The sequence below is a fragment of the Siphateles boraxobius genome, unplaced genomic scaffold, assembly GCF_051911475.1.
Source record: "Siphateles boraxobius isolate OS27281-9 unplaced genomic scaffold, OSU_SipBor_1 5, whole genome shotgun sequence".
Taxonomy (NCBI): Eukaryota; Metazoa; Chordata; class Actinopteri; order Cypriniformes; family Leuciscidae; genus Siphateles; species Siphateles boraxobius.
Window position 1 is genome coordinate 12,164,241 of NW_027509141.1, and position 18,720 is coordinate 12,182,960.

General features: G+C 36.7%; 1 protein-coding gene across 3 annotated transcripts in view; it reads left to right on the top strand.

Annotated features, from left to right (window-relative positions):
* Positions 1-17,897, top strand: part of rpn2 (ribophorin II) — a 43,935-nt gene extending 26,038 nt beyond the window's left edge. For 2 of the 3 annotated variants that reach the window (XM_077202815.1, XM_077202816.1), the window contains 6 exons: positions 2,324-2,518; positions 2,682-2,768; positions 12,349-12,444; positions 12,545-12,620; positions 12,721-12,850; positions 17,391-17,897. In XM_077202815.1, coding sequence (XP_077058930.1) covers positions 2,324-2,518; positions 2,682-2,768; positions 12,349-12,444; positions 12,545-12,620; positions 12,721-12,850; positions 17,391-17,406 — 600 coding nt within the window. In that variant the 3' untranslated portion in view covers positions 17,407-17,897. Of the gene's footprint in view, positions 1-2,323; positions 2,519-2,681; positions 2,769-12,348; positions 12,445-12,544; positions 12,621-12,720; positions 12,851-15,306; positions 15,404-17,390 lie in introns of all 3 variants that reach the window. The other variant, XM_077202814.1, reaches the window with a different exon arrangement.
* The last annotated feature ends 823 nt before the right edge of the window (positions 17,898-18,720 follow it).

The following is an 18,720-nucleotide window of genomic DNA, read 5'->3' on the forward strand; positions in this document are numbered from 1 at the left end:
ATGTAACTCTGTAACTGAACAAAGTATAAGCATAACTTTCAAAATGTACATTTAAGCGTTAGGGTTGGGACAAAATATCGATAGGGCGATATATAGTTGTCCTTCTCCGTGTGATAAAATAATAATCGATATGCTGGCGCCAAATACCCATATTTTAATTAATAAAATAAGGCGCTCTAAATAGATTTCTCTGCTCCCAGCGTCGGTACTTCATGGTTTCTCGAGATGACGCTCTACGCATGAATGAGGGAGTGAGGGAAACGTGAACATAAGAAGCCTAAGAAAAAGAGGATTTTAATCGGATGTTGGCCAGCAGTGTGAGTAAAATAATAGATGCTCCGGCCAAGTTTAAGTTCAATAACTGGACGCACTTCGGTGAAGAGCACCAAAGATGTCCATTTACAACATGTTTTGGAAGCATTGATCATTGTAGCCAATTTCGCGTGAACACAATGGCCAATCAGAGGTGTTTAAGAAATGGCTCAACAGCCCTCAAAATGCTAGGGGGAAATTCTGGTATAGTCACATTTTTTAAATTTTAAAATACCAAAGTATTTTAAGGAAGCTGGTAAACACTGAGATCTTCCCAGGTTTAAATAAGAGGTTGGTAAATTTAGAAATGTACCAGGTTTATATAAAACAAGTCGATAAGCAGTTAAGTGTCAGTTTACACACAAAGAAAAGTTTACTTTACTTAAAATGTTAAAATTGTATCGCGAGGTACCCTGAGATTCCCACCCCTACTAGGGGTGGGAATCTCAGGGTACCTCGCGACAAACAGCACACAGCACACTCTGTCAAACAGATGGAGCTCGACAGAGAAATGAGCACAATAATTTTTATTCAAATATGTACAGTATTTTCATGCATCATAAAATGTATGCAAGAAGTTATATTTTACAACAGTAACTGTAATGAGTGCTTTATATTTAGTCCCTATAAAAACAATAAATGGCATGTTACTTTCTTCAGAGAACTGAATGTGTGTTCTTAAAGAACATTCTGTCTCTCCATACAAAAATAAATATACTTTTTGGCTAGTTAATTACTGTATATGGCAGTTAATAAGGTCAGTTTCTTAAAAAGTGCATCTAGTACAACATTAGCCTGAAGTTTTTGTAAAATGAATTGTTGGATCTGTAACCTCAAAATTAGGGATGCTAACCGATGACCGTTTGACCGATGGTTGACCGTCTCAACGTTAACCGATCAAAGTTGTCGGTAGTCGGTTAAAAAAAAAGTGATCTCTAAATTAGGCTATTATAGACAGTGGACTAAACGCTACTACAGTTAGCCATCTTAATCGAAGATATTTTTGTGTGAAGTGAACAAATCCCTCACACTCAATTTTTCATAACTCGCCTGTTTGTACTTAATAAACCAATAAAAACATTTGGCGTGAGGTCACAGCGTTTGGGTTCGCGCGCTCACGAGGTTTGCGAAGAGTAAAGGCTACAGGCTAAAACACTGGAGGTTAGAGCAAGGGCAGACGACAGGATGAAGCGTGCAAAGAAACGTAACGTTAGTGTGTGGGACCATTTCACCAAAAAGAATGACACAGTAAGTTGCCACTTGTGTGATACATTGCTTAAATACAGTAGTAATACTGTAGAAATACATTACATCTACATTTCAGTGGTAACAGATAAGGTGATGATGATCATCATCTTTCTTTATTATTGTTAGCACTAACGTTACCTCAAACTAAGCGGAGTCTCTTCGGAGCTGTCATTTTCTTAAATGAGACGCTGCAATGTTTCAAATGAGCTTCTAACGCTAGACCAACGCCTTTATTTTCAATGCGATCACCTTGTACCCAAACCATTTCGAAACTAAGGAGCCATTTGTCCTCCGATTACATACAAGCTCCTCGGCCCCGTGTTTGCGGGACTCATGTTTCGCGCTGTAGGGGATTTTAAAAAAGTGACGTGAGTGGAAGTGCGGCGCCGTGTGTGTGTGTGTGTGTGTGTGTGTGTGTGTGTGTGTGTGTGTGTGTGTGTGTGTGTGTGTGTGTGTGTGTGTGTGTGTGTGTGTGTGTGAGGCAGAGAGAGATGCGAAATTGCAGGCGCGGCTCGAAATGGCTGTTATTTCAAATAGCGTGGCATATTTTAAACTAAACGGTTAACCGGTTTCAACCGGCTAATGAGGCTCGGTGGTCGGTCAAGAAAATTTTTAGTTTTCGCCATCCCTACTCAAAATATGAGTCATTGATTCAGTCCATGTTATCAAAATCTCACTCAGCCAGGCAAGCAAAGTTGGCAACCCTGGTTAAATTCACTGTTCAAAAATATTTGATTAAACTGATTCAAGTCATTGTTCTCAGACCTTTGTGAGGTTACACAACCAGAAGACACGTCAGGAGGTTGTGTTTGTGGCTGAACCTGACAGTAAGAACTTGTATAAGTTTGAGCTGGACACAGCTGAGAGAAAGACAGAGTTTGACTCCATCTCTGGCACCTACGCTCTTTATCTGATGGTGGGAGACGCTACGCTGGACAACCCCATTTTGTGGAATGTGGTAAGACAGTTATTTTTACTTGAGAATGCTGAGATCTTGAAGTAAATTTTTGTAGGTTTCTTAGTTTTCAACAGCTTAATTTCCAAACATGTCAGAAAAAAGACAAACATGTTACAAAAGACATGAATTCAGTTTTTGAAATGACTTTAAATTCTTTTCAAAGGCTGATGTCGTGCTGAAGTTTTTGGATGAAGAGGCACCTTCAGCAATTCAGGCTAAAACTTTGTACACACCCAAACCAGAAATCCAGGTAAGCACTCCAGTGACCGGAACACCATCACAATAAATGTGGTGTCTCTAGGGCTTGGCTATATATTGGATGTCTATGATTTAGAATAGTTTTTTTTTTCTGGTTATGTAATATATCCATGATTTAGCTTGGTTCTTATAATGATTGCAATGCACTATATATTGCTGCATGTCATGAGTTTTGCCATGTTTGTCTAATGGCTCCCAAACATGAGTGTTAATATTAATGTTGTAAAAAGTGCTTTGATACTGAAAAAATGCTAAGATACCAGCCTTTCTGCTGTACCAATTCATTTCGGTAACTGCATGATGGGTGGCTGTTTCAAACTCACCTGTGCGCACTTTGTGAAGAGCATCAAAGTATTCTATTTACAATGCATTTTTGAAGCTTTGAGATTTGTAGTCAATCACAGATGCCAATCAACACGTATTAAAGGGATAGTTCACCCAAAAATGAAAATTCTGTCAGTAATTACTCACCCTCATGTTATTCCAACCTCATATGACCTTCGTTCATCTTCGGAACACAAATTAAGATATTTTTGATTAAATATGAGAGCTGGATCACTCCTCCATAGGCTTCTGAGGGATTGAAACTTGCCCGCCCCGAAAAGTTATTAAAGACATCGTTAAAATAGTCCAAGTGACTACAGTGGCTCAATCTTAAAGGGTTAGTTCACCCAAAAATGAAAATTAAGTCATTAATTACTCACCCCCATGCTGTACCAACCCCGTAAGACCTTCGTTCATCTTCGGAACACAAATGAAGATATTTTTGATTAAATCTGAGAGGTGGATCACTGCTACATAGGCTGCCAGAGGGAATGAAACTTGACGGCCCAGAAAGTCATTAAAGAACATGTTTAAATAATCCATGTGCCTACAGTGGCTCAACTATAAGTTTATCAAGCGACGAGACTACTTTTTTCCCGAAAAAAACAAACATAATAACGACTTTATTCGACTATTCCTTTTCATTCCTTGTGGGCCTGAGACGAGAGTTCAAGAGATTTCCACGACGCATGCGCGAGAACTGAACAAGAAGTATTAGAAGAAGAACGTTCTCTTCTCAGTTCTCGCGCATGCGTCGTGGAAATCTCTTGAACTCTCGTCTCAGGCCCACAATGAAGAAAAGGAATAGTCGAATAAAGTCGTTATTATGTTTTTTTTTTTCGGGAAAAAAGTATTCTCGTCGCTTGATAAACTTATAGTTGAGCCACTGTAGGCACATGGAATATTTAAACATTTTCTTTAATGACTTTCTGGGCCGTCAAGTTTCATTCCCTCTGGCAGCCTATGTAGCAGTGATCCACCTCTCAGATTTAATCTAAGATATTTAAAATATCTTCATTTGTGTTCCGAAGATGAACGAAGGTCTTACGGGGTTGGTACAGCATGGGGGTGAGTAATTAATGACTTAATTTTCATTTTTGGGTGAACTAACCCTTTAAGTTTATCAAGTGATGAGAATACTTTTTGTGCGCAAAAAAACCCCAAAATAACAACTTTATTTCAACTATTAATTTCCTTCTCTGTGGGCCTCTAGTCAATTCACTAGTATAACAGCGCAGCGCTTCTGTGTTGTACGTCACACGCATCACACACTTGACCAGCGTCGGCCAATAGTGAGCCTACGTGTGACGTACAACACATAAGCACTATGCTGTTAAACTACGTGAACTGACTCGAGCCCCACAGAGAAGGAAATTAATAGTTGAAATAAAGTTAAGCTGCATTAAGTCTTGGAGTGTAAAAGCAAATCTGCCACTTGTTCTGTTATGTAATGTCTTTTTGTTATTCATTTTATTAATGTTTACTTGGCCTTTTTTAAAGCAATGTTTACTCAATGTAACTATTGTTGTGAACTTTTTCTTCTAAAGTGTAGAAAACTCAGAAGCGAAGACCAGGAGACTCGGGCGTATCTTTTAAGGTTTCTTTATTGAGAACACGAGCTGTGCGTCGGTGTAGTCTTCCAAGCTTGTCTCGAGTCTGAACTAAGGGAAACGTTCCCTTGCAATTATACATTTAGGGGCAGGGCTTAACATTGTGATGAACAAAGCATGTAAATGCTGTATACAGGTTTAGGAACCTGCCCTATACTGAGAGTGTTACCAATTCCAATCCAATCAGCATAACTATTCAAACAGTGAGACTCAAAAACAGTAAATGGTAGAACTCTCCCGCTGAGACAGAAGCTACCAAAGTTTCAGTAATCTGCTTACAATAGAGAGAAACAGGAATAGCAGGCTCGATAGGGAGCAGTAATCTGACAGATACAGAAAACAGGATTTGCTGGACTCTCTTGCTGGAAAACTGTTTCCCAGGCAAATATCATCACCATAACCTTAACCCTCTGAGGCCTGCGCGATAGTCTCACTTTTTTTCTTATCAGTGCAAAAGAGACTCAAAATACTCTGTTGATTTTGATTTTACATATTTGTGTTATACATCGTTCAATCCTGTTAAGTGTCTATTTTTTTTGTGTATACTCACAATATAAACAAAGTATTGTGCTTTTAGTCAAATAAAGAAAAATAAACATGATGCTAGTTTTGCCTTCTCTCTGTCAGTGAAGTCCATTCTGAAACGCGTCCGAAAATTAACTGTAATTGCACGAATACTTGTAATACAGGCACGAGTGTTTTTCCATAATGAAGCTTGAACTCTCATCTTTTAATTGAATTAATTTATATAAAAAAACAAATATTCTTAGTTTATGTAATTTGGATGAAAAGAGAGAGATGTCAGTCTTTTTCTTTCCAGCTCATTATACCCGATTACGCGTTAATGTGCCACGCCCATGGAGAGCGTGCGGTATTCAAACGCAAATGATCTAAGGCAAGCCATGCAAACATGCCAACGCCCACCAGCTGGTTTATAAAACACATCATGTTTAATAAAAACCAGGGTTCGTACAAGGTGCTTAAAGTGCTTGAAGTACTTGAATTTGACTTTTTGAAATTTAAGTCCTTGAAAACCCTTGAAAACAGCCATATTTTTGAAGAGGTACTTGAAAAGTGCTTGAATTATTAAAGGGATGCACCGATACCGAGCTCATGTACTCGTAAACATGCTCGGATACCAACAACCAATAGGCCCCCCAGGCAGTGTGTGTATAGTAACACAGCTGTGGTGCGCAAGTGGCTGATCAGAGGAAACCGCGCTGTGGATTGATCGCGCAGCGGCACATACACACGAGCTGGTCGAGCGCATCCCTTTAAACAGACATCAGTGGAAGGTTTGTAGTTCAGTCGGATGTCAATGGCTAAGAAAATAAAACGATGCATGTAGCTTATTATTAACGTTAACGTTAACTGACGAGAGAGCGCAGTTCTGTTGAATGCTCTTGATTGTAATCGTTCACTCAGCACGTGTTATTTGGATGAAAACTAAATCGTATATGTAAGTAAAGTAAAACATGAACTGTTACCTGATTTATGTATAACGAGTGATTCCCTACATTATTACTGGACGTTTGCAGTCAAGAAGTTCCATGAACGCAAACATCAGCGCGCGCCCCGCAAACCAGCGTCTCTGCGCGAGAATACTGAATTAAATTGTCTTTCACGTCTTGCGTTTGTACGGACGAATTCACACAAAATTATGTAAACACGCCCATCTTTGCGAGTATCCTAGTAAACAAAGTCAGTTTTATCTCAAGTGAACGTAGCCATGTTCAAATGGGGTCCGTGCGTTCGGTCTTAAAAGGGCAGTTTGACAAACCCACTGCTGTTTTAATGTTAATCAAACAATGGACAATACATTACTCACTGCTCTTTACTAAGTAGGCTACCCTTTTCAACTTTATAAAAATATCCATCTATATTTAATTTATCCAGTAATGAATATGCAATTTTTTCACATTTGATTACTTTATTCAAATTTTTGTACCTATTAGATCTACCCGAAAAACTCTAAAAACACTGTTTATTTCATTTGTGGCCTTTTTTTGTTCTATTGTATTTATTTGTAAGTTGATTATTCGTTCTTATTTTGTTGCTGGCTGCTTACCTTTTAATAATGTTTTGAATTCACATTAATTAGGCTGGCAGTTTTTGTTGTAGTATCAAAATTGGATTAAATAATTGATATTTCACTGGTGTCTAAACATTTGTACCACTGACCCAATCCTCAGCACTGACCCTTCTGGAGCTGCTCTAGTCTAAATATGTGCTGTGCATTCAATGAAAAATAAAATGATATAGAGCAATAGAATGTACAACAACAGAAGCTCATACAATGCATTTTAGCAGGTTTAATTAAGCATGAAAATAATTGAAATAAATATATATTTGATAAACAAGCCAATTAGAATTAAGCCACCTAATATGATTTATATTCTTTTGGTTTATCTACTAATACATTTAAAAATTACAAATTCAGTGAAAATTCAGGGATCGGTTACGGTATCGGTATTTCGCTCTGCAAAAAGTGGTATCAGTGCATCCCTAATTCAAAATATTGTGAAGTTTTTTTGTTGTTGTTGTTGAAAAGATAATATTGTTTCACACTAAATCTGCTGCGGTCCATTTGTGCTTTATCAGCAATTGCAGGTGTTCATGGAGAGCATTTCTGCATTGATAAAGCAGATCAACTTGTCTGCTTTTATAACAGACAAAGGACTGCAGTTAAACAATTGCACTCACTGTCATTTAAAATGAGTGATTTACTTTTGGAACTTAAAAGTAGTTCAAGATGAATGTAATGAACTCACTTATGTCATAAAAATCATTTGTAGCTGAAGAAATTTGTGTGAGATTGTCCAAAACTATTTAAAAGTTAAAAATGACATCCTTAGACATCAGTACTTGTCTGTAAGGAACTCAGCTTTTTGGAAATATTAATAATCAATAATATCTTGTTATTATTAATTATAAATATTTGGGTCAGTTAATTGGATTAACTTGATGTGGCTGAATTAATATTACAATCAATTAATCAGTTCTTCCAACGAACTATTTTGATTATTAATTTATTCTAATAAAGGGTATCTTCCATGGCCACCGAAGAATAATTATTTCTTCGCCTGTACAGTACTTTGAGCCAGTAGCAAAAACCGTGATCGTAAAGTGACTTGTATTGCAAACAAAACAGAACCAAATACATATTATGTACAAGTTTTATTAACTAAATATAGATATTTATATGAATATAAATAAACTAAACAACATACACACATGAATACATAAATAGGTTAGTGATAGGATGAAATTGGAAACCGGAAGAGGGTCTATGAGAAGAACCATCAGAATTTCATTTTCACATTTCATTGAATTGAATACTTGCATTTGTAATGGGAACAATTCTTGAAGTTGTTGAAAATTGGAGTCGTTGTTGGTTGGAGTCTTTGTTGGTTGGAGTCTTTGTTCCAAAACTCCTGAGATTGTCCTTGGTTCTTTGTGAGAGAGTCTTCTCTCTTTTCCATGAGGCCGGATCTGGTTGGAATCGAGGCCTGCTGGGCCCTGGGGCCCCCGTGGAGGGGGAGGGGGCTCCCCAGTCTCACCAGAACAGTGTTGCGGCTGGATGAAAAACTAAGAGAGGGCGGTCACTGTTGCCTGCCTCTGATATACCCTGAGAAAAGAACCAACCCCTAAGGTTTGAATGGACCTATGAGTAAGGTGACATGTCCGAGAGGGGAAGCGGCTCTTAGTTGATTTATGGTCTTCGTCCCCAGCATGCTTAGACTGTTCATTCAAGCTCAAATAGACATAAAAAATTCACATTGCATTCTAAGAGAAGGTGATGTACATCAAAGTGTGTGTCATTAAATGAGGATTAATTTGCTAGGAAGCATGATACAGGTGAGGTTATATTGACCGTTGGGTGGTTGTTCAACCACATACACCCCAATCAAACATACCATGTTGTTATACCTAATAGTACACGAGACAGTAAATCATCACAGTTTCTGTGAGGCATGTTCCTTCATAGATCAGAGTAACACCGCAAAGTTTATTTAATTAAAGATGGTCTCTCTCTCTTAAGCATGTGGCGCATGTGGCCACATTCCTTTGAGGTCGTAAAGTCTGTTATCAGTCTTAAAGTGTTCTGTAACCGGACACCCGGCTGACAAAGTAACTTCATTTGTGAGGTTAGTTTTGGGGGAGAGTTTCATAGACCTTTATATTCATTAAATATAGTGAATATGAATAATTAGTGTGTGTCTGATTGGTCCAGACCCTACATCCCCCCCCCCTTTCGACCGTTGTTGTCCCCCTCAAGGACAACCATGATCGAAGTTGAAAGTGCCGACAGATCAGACACACCTTTGTCATAGAAGGCTGGAAGGCCATGGTGGCCTCTGGTTGCTCGCGTCTTCTGGAGTGGTGGTCGTTCCACGGCGGTTGATGTGGACAGTAGCCCAGTACAGGTCTCTGCAGCAGGTGTTGGGGCAGAAGGTGCCTTGACTGGGTATCACCTGTCATTCTGGAGTTAGGGTGAAATTGTGGTTCTTGAAGAAGGATGAGGTTTCCAGCTTTGATTCAGGTTTGGCCTCAGCAGGGCAGCGTGTGTCTTGGATCAGAGACTGCAGACCAGCTGAGTTTGAGTAAAGTCATTCTGGAAGACAGTAAACAGCTGTTTCATGGAGTTCAGCTGTTTCATGGAGTTACACCTTTTAAAACACGTTCCTCTAACGTCAAGAAAACTGGAGATTTTTCACGAACCAACACTGAATATTTGGGAGAACGTTTTTATAACAAAAGTCTGTTAGCTGGGACATCAGATACCATATATATTTAATTTGAGTAAAAAAATAAAATGAAATAAATTAAAATAATAGTAAGGATATTGTTTGATAAGTGCCGATTGAAGTCCTTGAAATCCCAAAAAGTAGTGCTTGAAAAGTCCTTGAAAGTCCTGGAATTTCATTTGACAGAGTCTGTACGAACCCTGAAAAACTTGCACTTTACCTTGTCTTGCTACCTGTGAGGAATAATACTATCTAATACCCTGGAAAATGTACCAGAAGTGCTGGTAGTTTCATGTCGAGGAGCAATGGATCCAGCTGATGTAGTAAGTCATTTATTCTTAAGTGTTTTGTTCTAATCGCGATATTGAATAGTGTCTGTAAACCGCAAAAAGACTGTTTAAATATGAATTGCGTGTCTGTGTGTAGGCTAAATGATGAATGAACGGCACAGGCGCGCGCGTTGTTTACTACAGTTATAAAGCGCGTTTCTTTGCCGTTCATTCACTTTCGCACCTGCATTAGTTAACATGTTATTTTTACATGAACACATCCAAACTATATTGCTATAGCCTACTAAGATGAGTAAAAATAGACTGAAATATGTTGAAATAAAATGTCTGTATAAGCAACAAACTTCAAATTAACATGTATATGCTAATATATCATACACAATATGTTACAGACTAAATCTGAATGTTTAGACAAGATTTTATGATTAGTTTTGGATAGATTATAAAGTTTTGACTTAAAGTTTTGACTTAAAAAAAGACTACTGTCACATTAAATAATTAAGCTTTTGTTCACCAATTTCTGCTCATATGTTAAATATACTATAGTATGATGTTTTTTAAAAAAATAAAGTAGGTATATTGAATTATCAACTAAGATGTTATTATAGTGTTTGTTCCAATATTCAAACTAATGAATCCTTACCTTTTTTAATACGTATGATAAAATGTATAATTTTTACAAAGAAAGAATACACTTCAAATATTGTTAAAATTGTAATTGTTGTTGTAATTGTAACCTATTTGTATTTGGTTATAATTTCTAATTGTAAAATATGTATCCATAATTTATTTTGTCCTTGCATTCTTCGGGACCCTGTGACACACCTGTGTGTGAGACTAATTAATATGCAGCTCATTATGTATGTGGCACATTATCCGGCCTTTGTCTTTTCAGGTGTGAACACGCCTGCACGCATATTGCCTTTCCAAACAAAAGGTGTCTTATAAAATTTAAATCAATGTATTGTTGTGTGTAAATGATTAGGCTGGATGATTTTCAGATCATTTTGAAGCAAAAACTCTAGGCAACAACACCCATTAGTCAAAAGTCTTGTGGACACATATTTAGTATGTGTTTTGTGGCCTTATTTCAGACAAAAATACAAACATGTACATACATCTTGCTCACATATTATGGTAGCCCTGTTTGTGCTAAATAGTGTAATTACACCTTTGCTATTAATATGTTTATAAGCAACTGAAAAAAGCACAAATTTCAGGGCATGTCAAAACATCTCAAGGACCCCAAAAACACCTCAGACCCCGGAGGGTTAAATGCTAAATTCAGTATACAAAACTGTCTCAGTTTATATACTATTGTATTGCAACCTCAATTAAACATTTAATAAATTTGTAACACTACACTATGCAGTTTTCAACCCTCTTTGTATTGCTACAGTGTCAGTAATATGTGTTAAAAAAGCGGACCTGGCAACCCTGGTATGAACTATAGGTGAATCATAGGGTTAACGAGCCTGCTTTATCGTCGCTGTTTTTAAATGCGTTTCAATGCTTAAGGCGTTATTGTTACATAGATATCCCTAAATTCAACAGAAGATCTTTTTTTTCACACCCACAAGCAGTTGCAGTTTTTCCGCAACCTTATGATTTGACAGGATGTAATCGGTCCTGATCATCGGCTGATACATCCCTATTATTTATTGGTGTGTTTACAGTTTTAACCATTAGTAAGAAGGGTATGCAGTTGCAGTTCATAGAGGTTTCCTCTCAATACACTGTACATTGCCCTCTTCGTGGACATTGACCATGTGAACTAATTTGAACAAAAGGCACAAGATTCTATTAGGAACATATTCAAGTTATGGTGGATAACGGTTTTGCTTAAGTCACCTTAAAGGAGAACTCCGGTCAATTTTAACATTGAGCTCATTTTTTTTGTAAATTTGGAGTGCCGACAGTACAGAGAACAACGACAAAAATCGGTGTTGCCTACACCGTGTTATCCTCTTTTTAAAATTTGCACCTTGTTGACTTAAATGGTGCAAGTTTTAAACCTGCTTTTAGCCTCTTAATATGCTTGATGTGTCATTACAATTGCACAGCCATGTGAGTGATTTTATTCAGAGTGAACACGGTGAATCAGACTGCAGTAGATGTAATATTTATTTAGTTAGCAATGATCGCGCGCGCACTCGTCAATCGACTACTGTGGACTTTGACCGAAAACAGGAAGTAAATACGGTTATGTGAGCTGGCTGAATTAACATCACTTTTATTCCTATCTTTCACATCTACCGCAGTTAGATTGTTAAATTTTTATTAGTAATTTATTTAAGGAAGCATCGCACATTTTGTTGAACAAGAACTATGCAAAATAAAAGCATTCGTAAGAAAATTGCGTTTTTTTTTTTCCTTTTTTAATTTTTTTTTAAATTTTCCTTACATTAGACTTTTTCCTTACATTAAATATTTTTTATTTAATTGATCATAATGTTTGGTTGAAATAGAGCACATATACATAAGTATTGAGATAGATATCGAAAAGCTAAAAAAAAAATCTAAAGCTAATTTTTTTAACTATCACTCAGTCCTGTCATCTCATTCTTGTTTTTTTTTCATTCATTTTATTGTTTCTACAGCATCTGTTCAGAGAGCCAGAAAAGAAGCCACCCACAGTTGTATCTAACACATTTACTGCCTTGGTCCTCTCTCCATTTCTGCTCCTGCTCATACTGGTAAGGACCTTCTGACCAATTATTATGAGCACATCTAAAATGGACTTGCCATTAAAATAACTCTATGTAAACTCTTTCTCTCTCTTTCTCTCCTATTCAGTGGTTTAAACTTGGAGCCAATATCTCAAACTTCACTCTGTCACCCAGCACTATTCTCTTCCACGTAGGCCATGCAGGTAAGTTGACTTATTTTTACTACATAGCACTCGGCTGTAAAGTGTGATCAATAAAAAAATGTAATATTCTGGTATAAAAAAAATTCCTCTTCACTTGCAGCTATGTTGGGTCTGATGTATGTGTACTGGACCCACTTGGACATGTTCCAGACTCTGAAGTATCTGGCTATTATAGGCAGCCTCACATTCCTGGCTGGGAACCGCATGCTGGCACAGAAAGCTGTGAAAAGGTACAGTATCCATCCATATTTTAAACATTTTCAAAAACACATTTGTCCATTATGAGAAACATAAAGTTTTTCTTTCAAACTGATGTTGTCTCTACTGTCCTTTTTTCAGCACCATTATTGTAAAGTTTTGCGGATTCTTAGTCCCACTGCCTTGAAATGCACAGCGTTATTCAATATGTAGACATTTTTTCCTCAAACAGGAAGCCAAGGTTGGACAAATTGAGTGGCTTATCCCCCTTTGTTTAAATCAATAATAAAAAAAAATCTTTACAAAACAAAATACCGTTTTGTTTACAGCCTGGCAAAGTCTCATTTGACGACTTAAACGTATGACAATTTTAAGTCTTAAAGAGTTATATAATTTGTTACTACAACAAAACAATGATAATTTTAGTAATGCTGATGTTGTTTCATTTTTAAAGCTTGTCGTTTATTTTGGTGCATGGCACCGGTGTTATCTCTTGTCAGTTGTCAGTGCTCTTAATAATGCAAAGGCTGTTAATGCGTGTTGTTTTCTGTGCTCACTCTGTCAGCCAGAAACTTCTTTCTCTCAATATTGCATTTACACTTGCATGCCGACAAGTTTATGTAAACGCTGCATCAAATGAAGAAATATATACCTACATGGATTTTTCACAGAAATATTTAATTGCATCAAAATTACCACAAGTGACTTTGGTAACACTTTGCAATGAGGTTTCATTTGTTAACATTAATCAATTACTTTAGTTTACATGAACTAAGAATTAACAATATTTCTACAGAATTTATTAATCTTAATGTCAATTTCAACATCTACTAATACATTATTAAAACCAAAAGTTGTGTTTGTTAACATTAGTTCATGCACTGTGAACTAACATGAACAAACAATGAAAGACTGGATTTTTATTAACTAACATTAAAAAAGTTTAATAAATACTGCAACAAAAGTATTGCTCATTGTTAGTTCATGTTAGTTACATTAACTAATGTTAACAAAGAGACTGTAAAGTGTTATAGAGACTTCTGTGAACAAATGAACCGGTTAGGAACATGAAGCTAGTCTTATGAAGCTAGTCTTTAGGAACCTTAAAGGCCAAATTGAATTTACATTAAATCACATTACATTAAAGACATTTACATCGTGATATTAACAGTGTTCATTAATTATGTATTGCGATTCGCGATCAATATTATTATGAATGTATCAAAAATATTTAATATATTTTCTATACATATTTAATATATTTAATATTTTATATATTTTTAATACCCACCCCTATTTCTGACGCAGTAAAAGGCAGCTTCTAATTGCACTACTTATCAATTGAGAGGCTTTGATTCAGTTCAGCAAAATGTTCAGAGTGAAGACACCCTAGGGCAGAGAGACTCTGACTCCGAACATTTTGCTGAACTTGTGGATGTGTCGCTGTCTCTGTAGTGTGTGCTTGGTTCACTAAGAAGTTTCCTCTCCTCATTTTCTGTCTTTTGGGACTAGATTCATTTCACAAATTTCGAATCTACCTCCATGAGTATGACCTGCTAATTAACAGTCGTTCACTTTCAATTAATCTGTAGTGCCTTCAGAGAGACCATAGGGAGAAAGTAAGTGCCCATTCATTGATTAGTTTTAAGCGTTTAGTGTTTTATTTTTTTCTAGGCACAATTCTGTACAGCGGGAATGCCTTTTAAGGAGGGTTTGACTTCTGCCTGTCTAATGTTTAGAGAGCCTGTCTCTTTCCCAAAGGGACATTCATACAGGCAACAATTAGGAGAAAGCTTCCTAAAGTCATTAACTATCAATGAGAGTCTGTGATTTCTGCTGGCATTAGGAGACAGTTGATGCAACAGAGTTGAGAAAAGTTCTACTGATGTCAGGGAAGCTTATCCATCTATAGTCAAGTTTAGATTCTTATGTTTATTGCCAATACATGTTATTCGTTGGCAGGTTTTTAAAAGTTATGGCCAGTCACACAGCCCCCCAATAATATTGAGGCATGTAGATTAGCATTAGAAACGCCTAAGAGCAACTAGCAGTACAGTGACCTGGCAATTCAACGTTAAAGGCACTGTATGTGTGATGGGGCATTAAGAGCCTTTCACACCAAGCACAATAACCTTAAAGTTTTAATAATCGTTCCAATTCTTTGAGAATAGGGAAATCCACACCACAGCTATAACGATAAAGAAACAAAGGAACAATGTCGTTGGAATCACTTTCAGAGTACTTTTTCTTTTCAGCTGTTGAAGCATAAAAACTTTGACAGTTAATCAGAATCCACCCGACTTTAAATAGGTTGAGCATTTAAAGCAGCAGGTGACATAACAGCACCGTACATTTATGATAACGTTATCTTTTGGTATGGCTTCTAATAGTTATCGTTCTTAGTGTGAACAGACCTTACGTCTATGTGTTTGTTTCTTTAACCCTTCTGCGTTTTTCCATTCCTTCTCTTTCTTTACCCTTCCTTTAGGATCGCTGCAGAACAAACTAGTAGGTTGGCAAAGTATAGGAGTCTGCGGTAAATGCCTGTATGTTATGCAAAACGAAATGCCAGTCTTCAGGCTGAAGTAAGGCTTGTTGTTGTCAACACCTACTGCATGGCTATGTCAGTGTTTGTGAAGTGAAGCTCACAACCTCCTCTGAAACATAATCGCCATTTGTGACTGTCAAGCCATATTTTTCATGTCATGCTATTTATTGATCAGATTGTTGTTTTTGTGTACGCTTGTTTCACTCCATTAGTGTGTGCAGTGACGGACCGCTAAACTACGGTTCAGGCCCTGTATGATAAATTGCTTGATCTGAGATTTGATATTTATTTAGTCCCAAAAGTCTTTTTGTCACTGTGAAGGTTACTGGGTTGCGGAATGATTAAAGTTCTGCTTGAGCAACTACTCTGTAAACTCCAAGGAGCGAATTCACCAAACTATTGTTTTGAGTGCAAACATGCAAAAAACAGTCAAAAATACCAAATGAAACAGGTTGATTTGCTTTAAATATTACTTAAAGTTCATTGTAAAGGAGAGTAAATGTTCAAGTTAATTATTTGTTTGTTTTTTTGGGTGATCTGTTGGTATTTAATGTTCTGTAATGTTGAAATTTTAAAGGGTTTCTGTTTTAGGGGTTACCATTCCCCTGAAGAGTAAAGATTTCAGGGAAATTAGATCAATGATTGGCCAATTTATATTAAGACCATATTTTGCTTTATATAAAAAGCAATGGCTGTGCACACTTTAGCACAGTAATTGTCTCTTTGCTAATCACTGTGGTACATGCAAGTGTGCTTGTGCTATTGCTAACTAACATTTAACCGTAAAAGATTTAAAGATCCAGATTTTAATGGTTTAATGCAATTTAAGTTTTAGCTACACAAATCGAATTTAATTTTATGTGGACTCAAAACTCGTAAACATTAGTTTTTTTATTTTTTATTTAAATGGTTGAAGTTTTCCTCAAATGGTTTGAGTGCCTTGACTGGTTGAGTTTTACAGTGTATGGAAACATGGGGATCATAGAATGTTCTGGATTCACAAATGGCAGCAACATTAGTGCAAGGGTTCTCAACTGTTGTTACTTTGAACATGACAGCACAAACATTTCTTTATCATACAGAAGTAACAATGTTTGAAATTAAAGGGTAACTAAACACTAAAACAACTTTTTTTAGTTAATGATCTGTAAGTTCATAAATGCTGTTCATTGATTCGAGTAAATTTTTTGACATTTGGGTTTAAATTGTTTCAATTCTACTATATATGCTGTAAAAACTTTGCAGTGCTGCCCTCTTCAGGTTGAACGGTGGCTAATGCAGTTGAATTTTCCTATTGGAAGTTGTGGTACCCTCTGACATCAGAGGGTACCAGCTAATCACACCCTTGCCTACAGAGAGATGCATCTCAGGTCCCCCCCCCCCCTCCGCTGGGCTCTGCCCACTTTTCCAGCATTTTTAAAATATTGCCAGTGGGTGGAGTCAGCCTCTGACCAGGGGTTTAGTTACGCTTTAAAAATAATGAATTTGCACTAAATATCAGCCTTTAACATCAACAACAAAAGATATATGGAGTGTTTTTTCCATCTTTTAAAAGTTCATAAGTCTATTTATTTAGCGCAATTATATGCTTGAAACCATTTATTGTTAGTATTTAGCATGATGCTGTACTGTTTCAGTAAAGTATGCTAGATCGGAGTAGCCTGCTGCATCATTCTCAACCTTACAAGGAACTGGTCTGCAAAATGAGGAATTGCATTGCAAAAATGATAATTCTGTTTAGTGTTTGCATCAATACCTGATTGGCATAGGTTTTTGAATCAGGTGCTGCATTATAGACGAGATGCATGCTAATAAATAATTCTCAATGCATGAAATGTATTCTTCCCCTCCTAAAGTTGTTTTGAATACTGAGTAGATTGGTCATGATTGCAAAATATAAAGAACCAAAGTTTAAAACCTAACCTCACCTTAAACTTCAACAATGTTTTGTTGCCTTGCAAGTACTACTATTCCTTCAGGAAGTACAAATAGATTTAATCAGCACTTAATATTCTCTCTTTCAGACTTGAAAGAAAATGATGCTGGCAAAATCAAGAGAAGATGACCGTGGATGCTTCATATTCTTTTTTCTTTCTTTTTTTTACTTAAGAAATTTGGGAACAGAAATATTGGTGGTGGTTTAAAAGAGAAACAAAGGTGTACGCAGAAATGTTCTGAAATTGACAAAAGAGAAACATGTTTATTTTTTGTTTTTTCCTGTAAACAAAGCACTGTAAGATGAATGATACTTTGAGGATATATAATGATCGTTGCTTGTACATTGAGTCTTGTTTGGTGTTAATGCAAATGAAAACTTGTGATGTTCTATTGTTGTTTTCTCTTTTTATTTTGGGTTCATTTGTTTGTTTTTTAATACAAATTTTTGTCCTCAGATTTTTGTAATGAATAGTGAAGCATGTTCCTGTTGGGAGCAAGAGGTTTTCTTTGTCATCAAGCGAACTGAATTGAGTCATTCTACCAGTAATCACCACACAGATGGCTTTTTAAAATAAAGAAAACATGAAAACAAATGTGCTTATTTAGTGTTTGTTTTTTCTGGAGCTAATGTTGTTTTTTAGAGAGCATTGTGATGGATACAATGCTGATATCTGCTACCAGTCAAAAGTCATTCTTTACTATTCTAAAATGTAGAAAATAATTTACGCAATCAAATGTATGAAATGCAACTGTGGGGAAGGGATTATTTGGTGAATCAAAAGAAGTGTGTATTCAGACTCTGAGTGTGCCGGAAGTGCTGTGGATGGCAACATCTGGTGAGATATTGGAATTCGTTTGGTGTAACTCTCACAGTCCATGGGTATTTTTAGCGGCTAGCAGTTGTGTACATTTGAGGTGCATTATGGGATTGAATGAGTGCTGGAATGTGCACTATGATTTCGAACACCGCTACAAATGACTGTCCCTTCAAATAGCATACAATATAGGGGGCGATTTCGGATCACATCGCTATATGGTGCACTCTCCATGGCATCACTTTAGGAGGATGGCCCCTGTTGCCCTAATTGGTGGTACTATTGTTGCGTTCAATTGCACCTGGGAAACAATTTTTTCCGAGTCAGATGTCGAGACATCTTTATTTATATAGCGCTTTTTACAATACAGATTGTTTCAAAGCAGCTTTACAGAGATAATTGGAAAATAATGTTGTAATAATATATTTAAATATAAAATTAAATGTCACCAACTAAGCAAGCCAAAAGACAATGGAGAAAAAAGTAACAGTGGCAAGGAACCAAAACTCCCATCAGGTGACCGAATGGAGAAAAAACCTTGTGAGAACTCAGGCTCAGTCAGGGGGGCAGTTCTCCTCTGGCCAACGAACAAAAAGTGTAG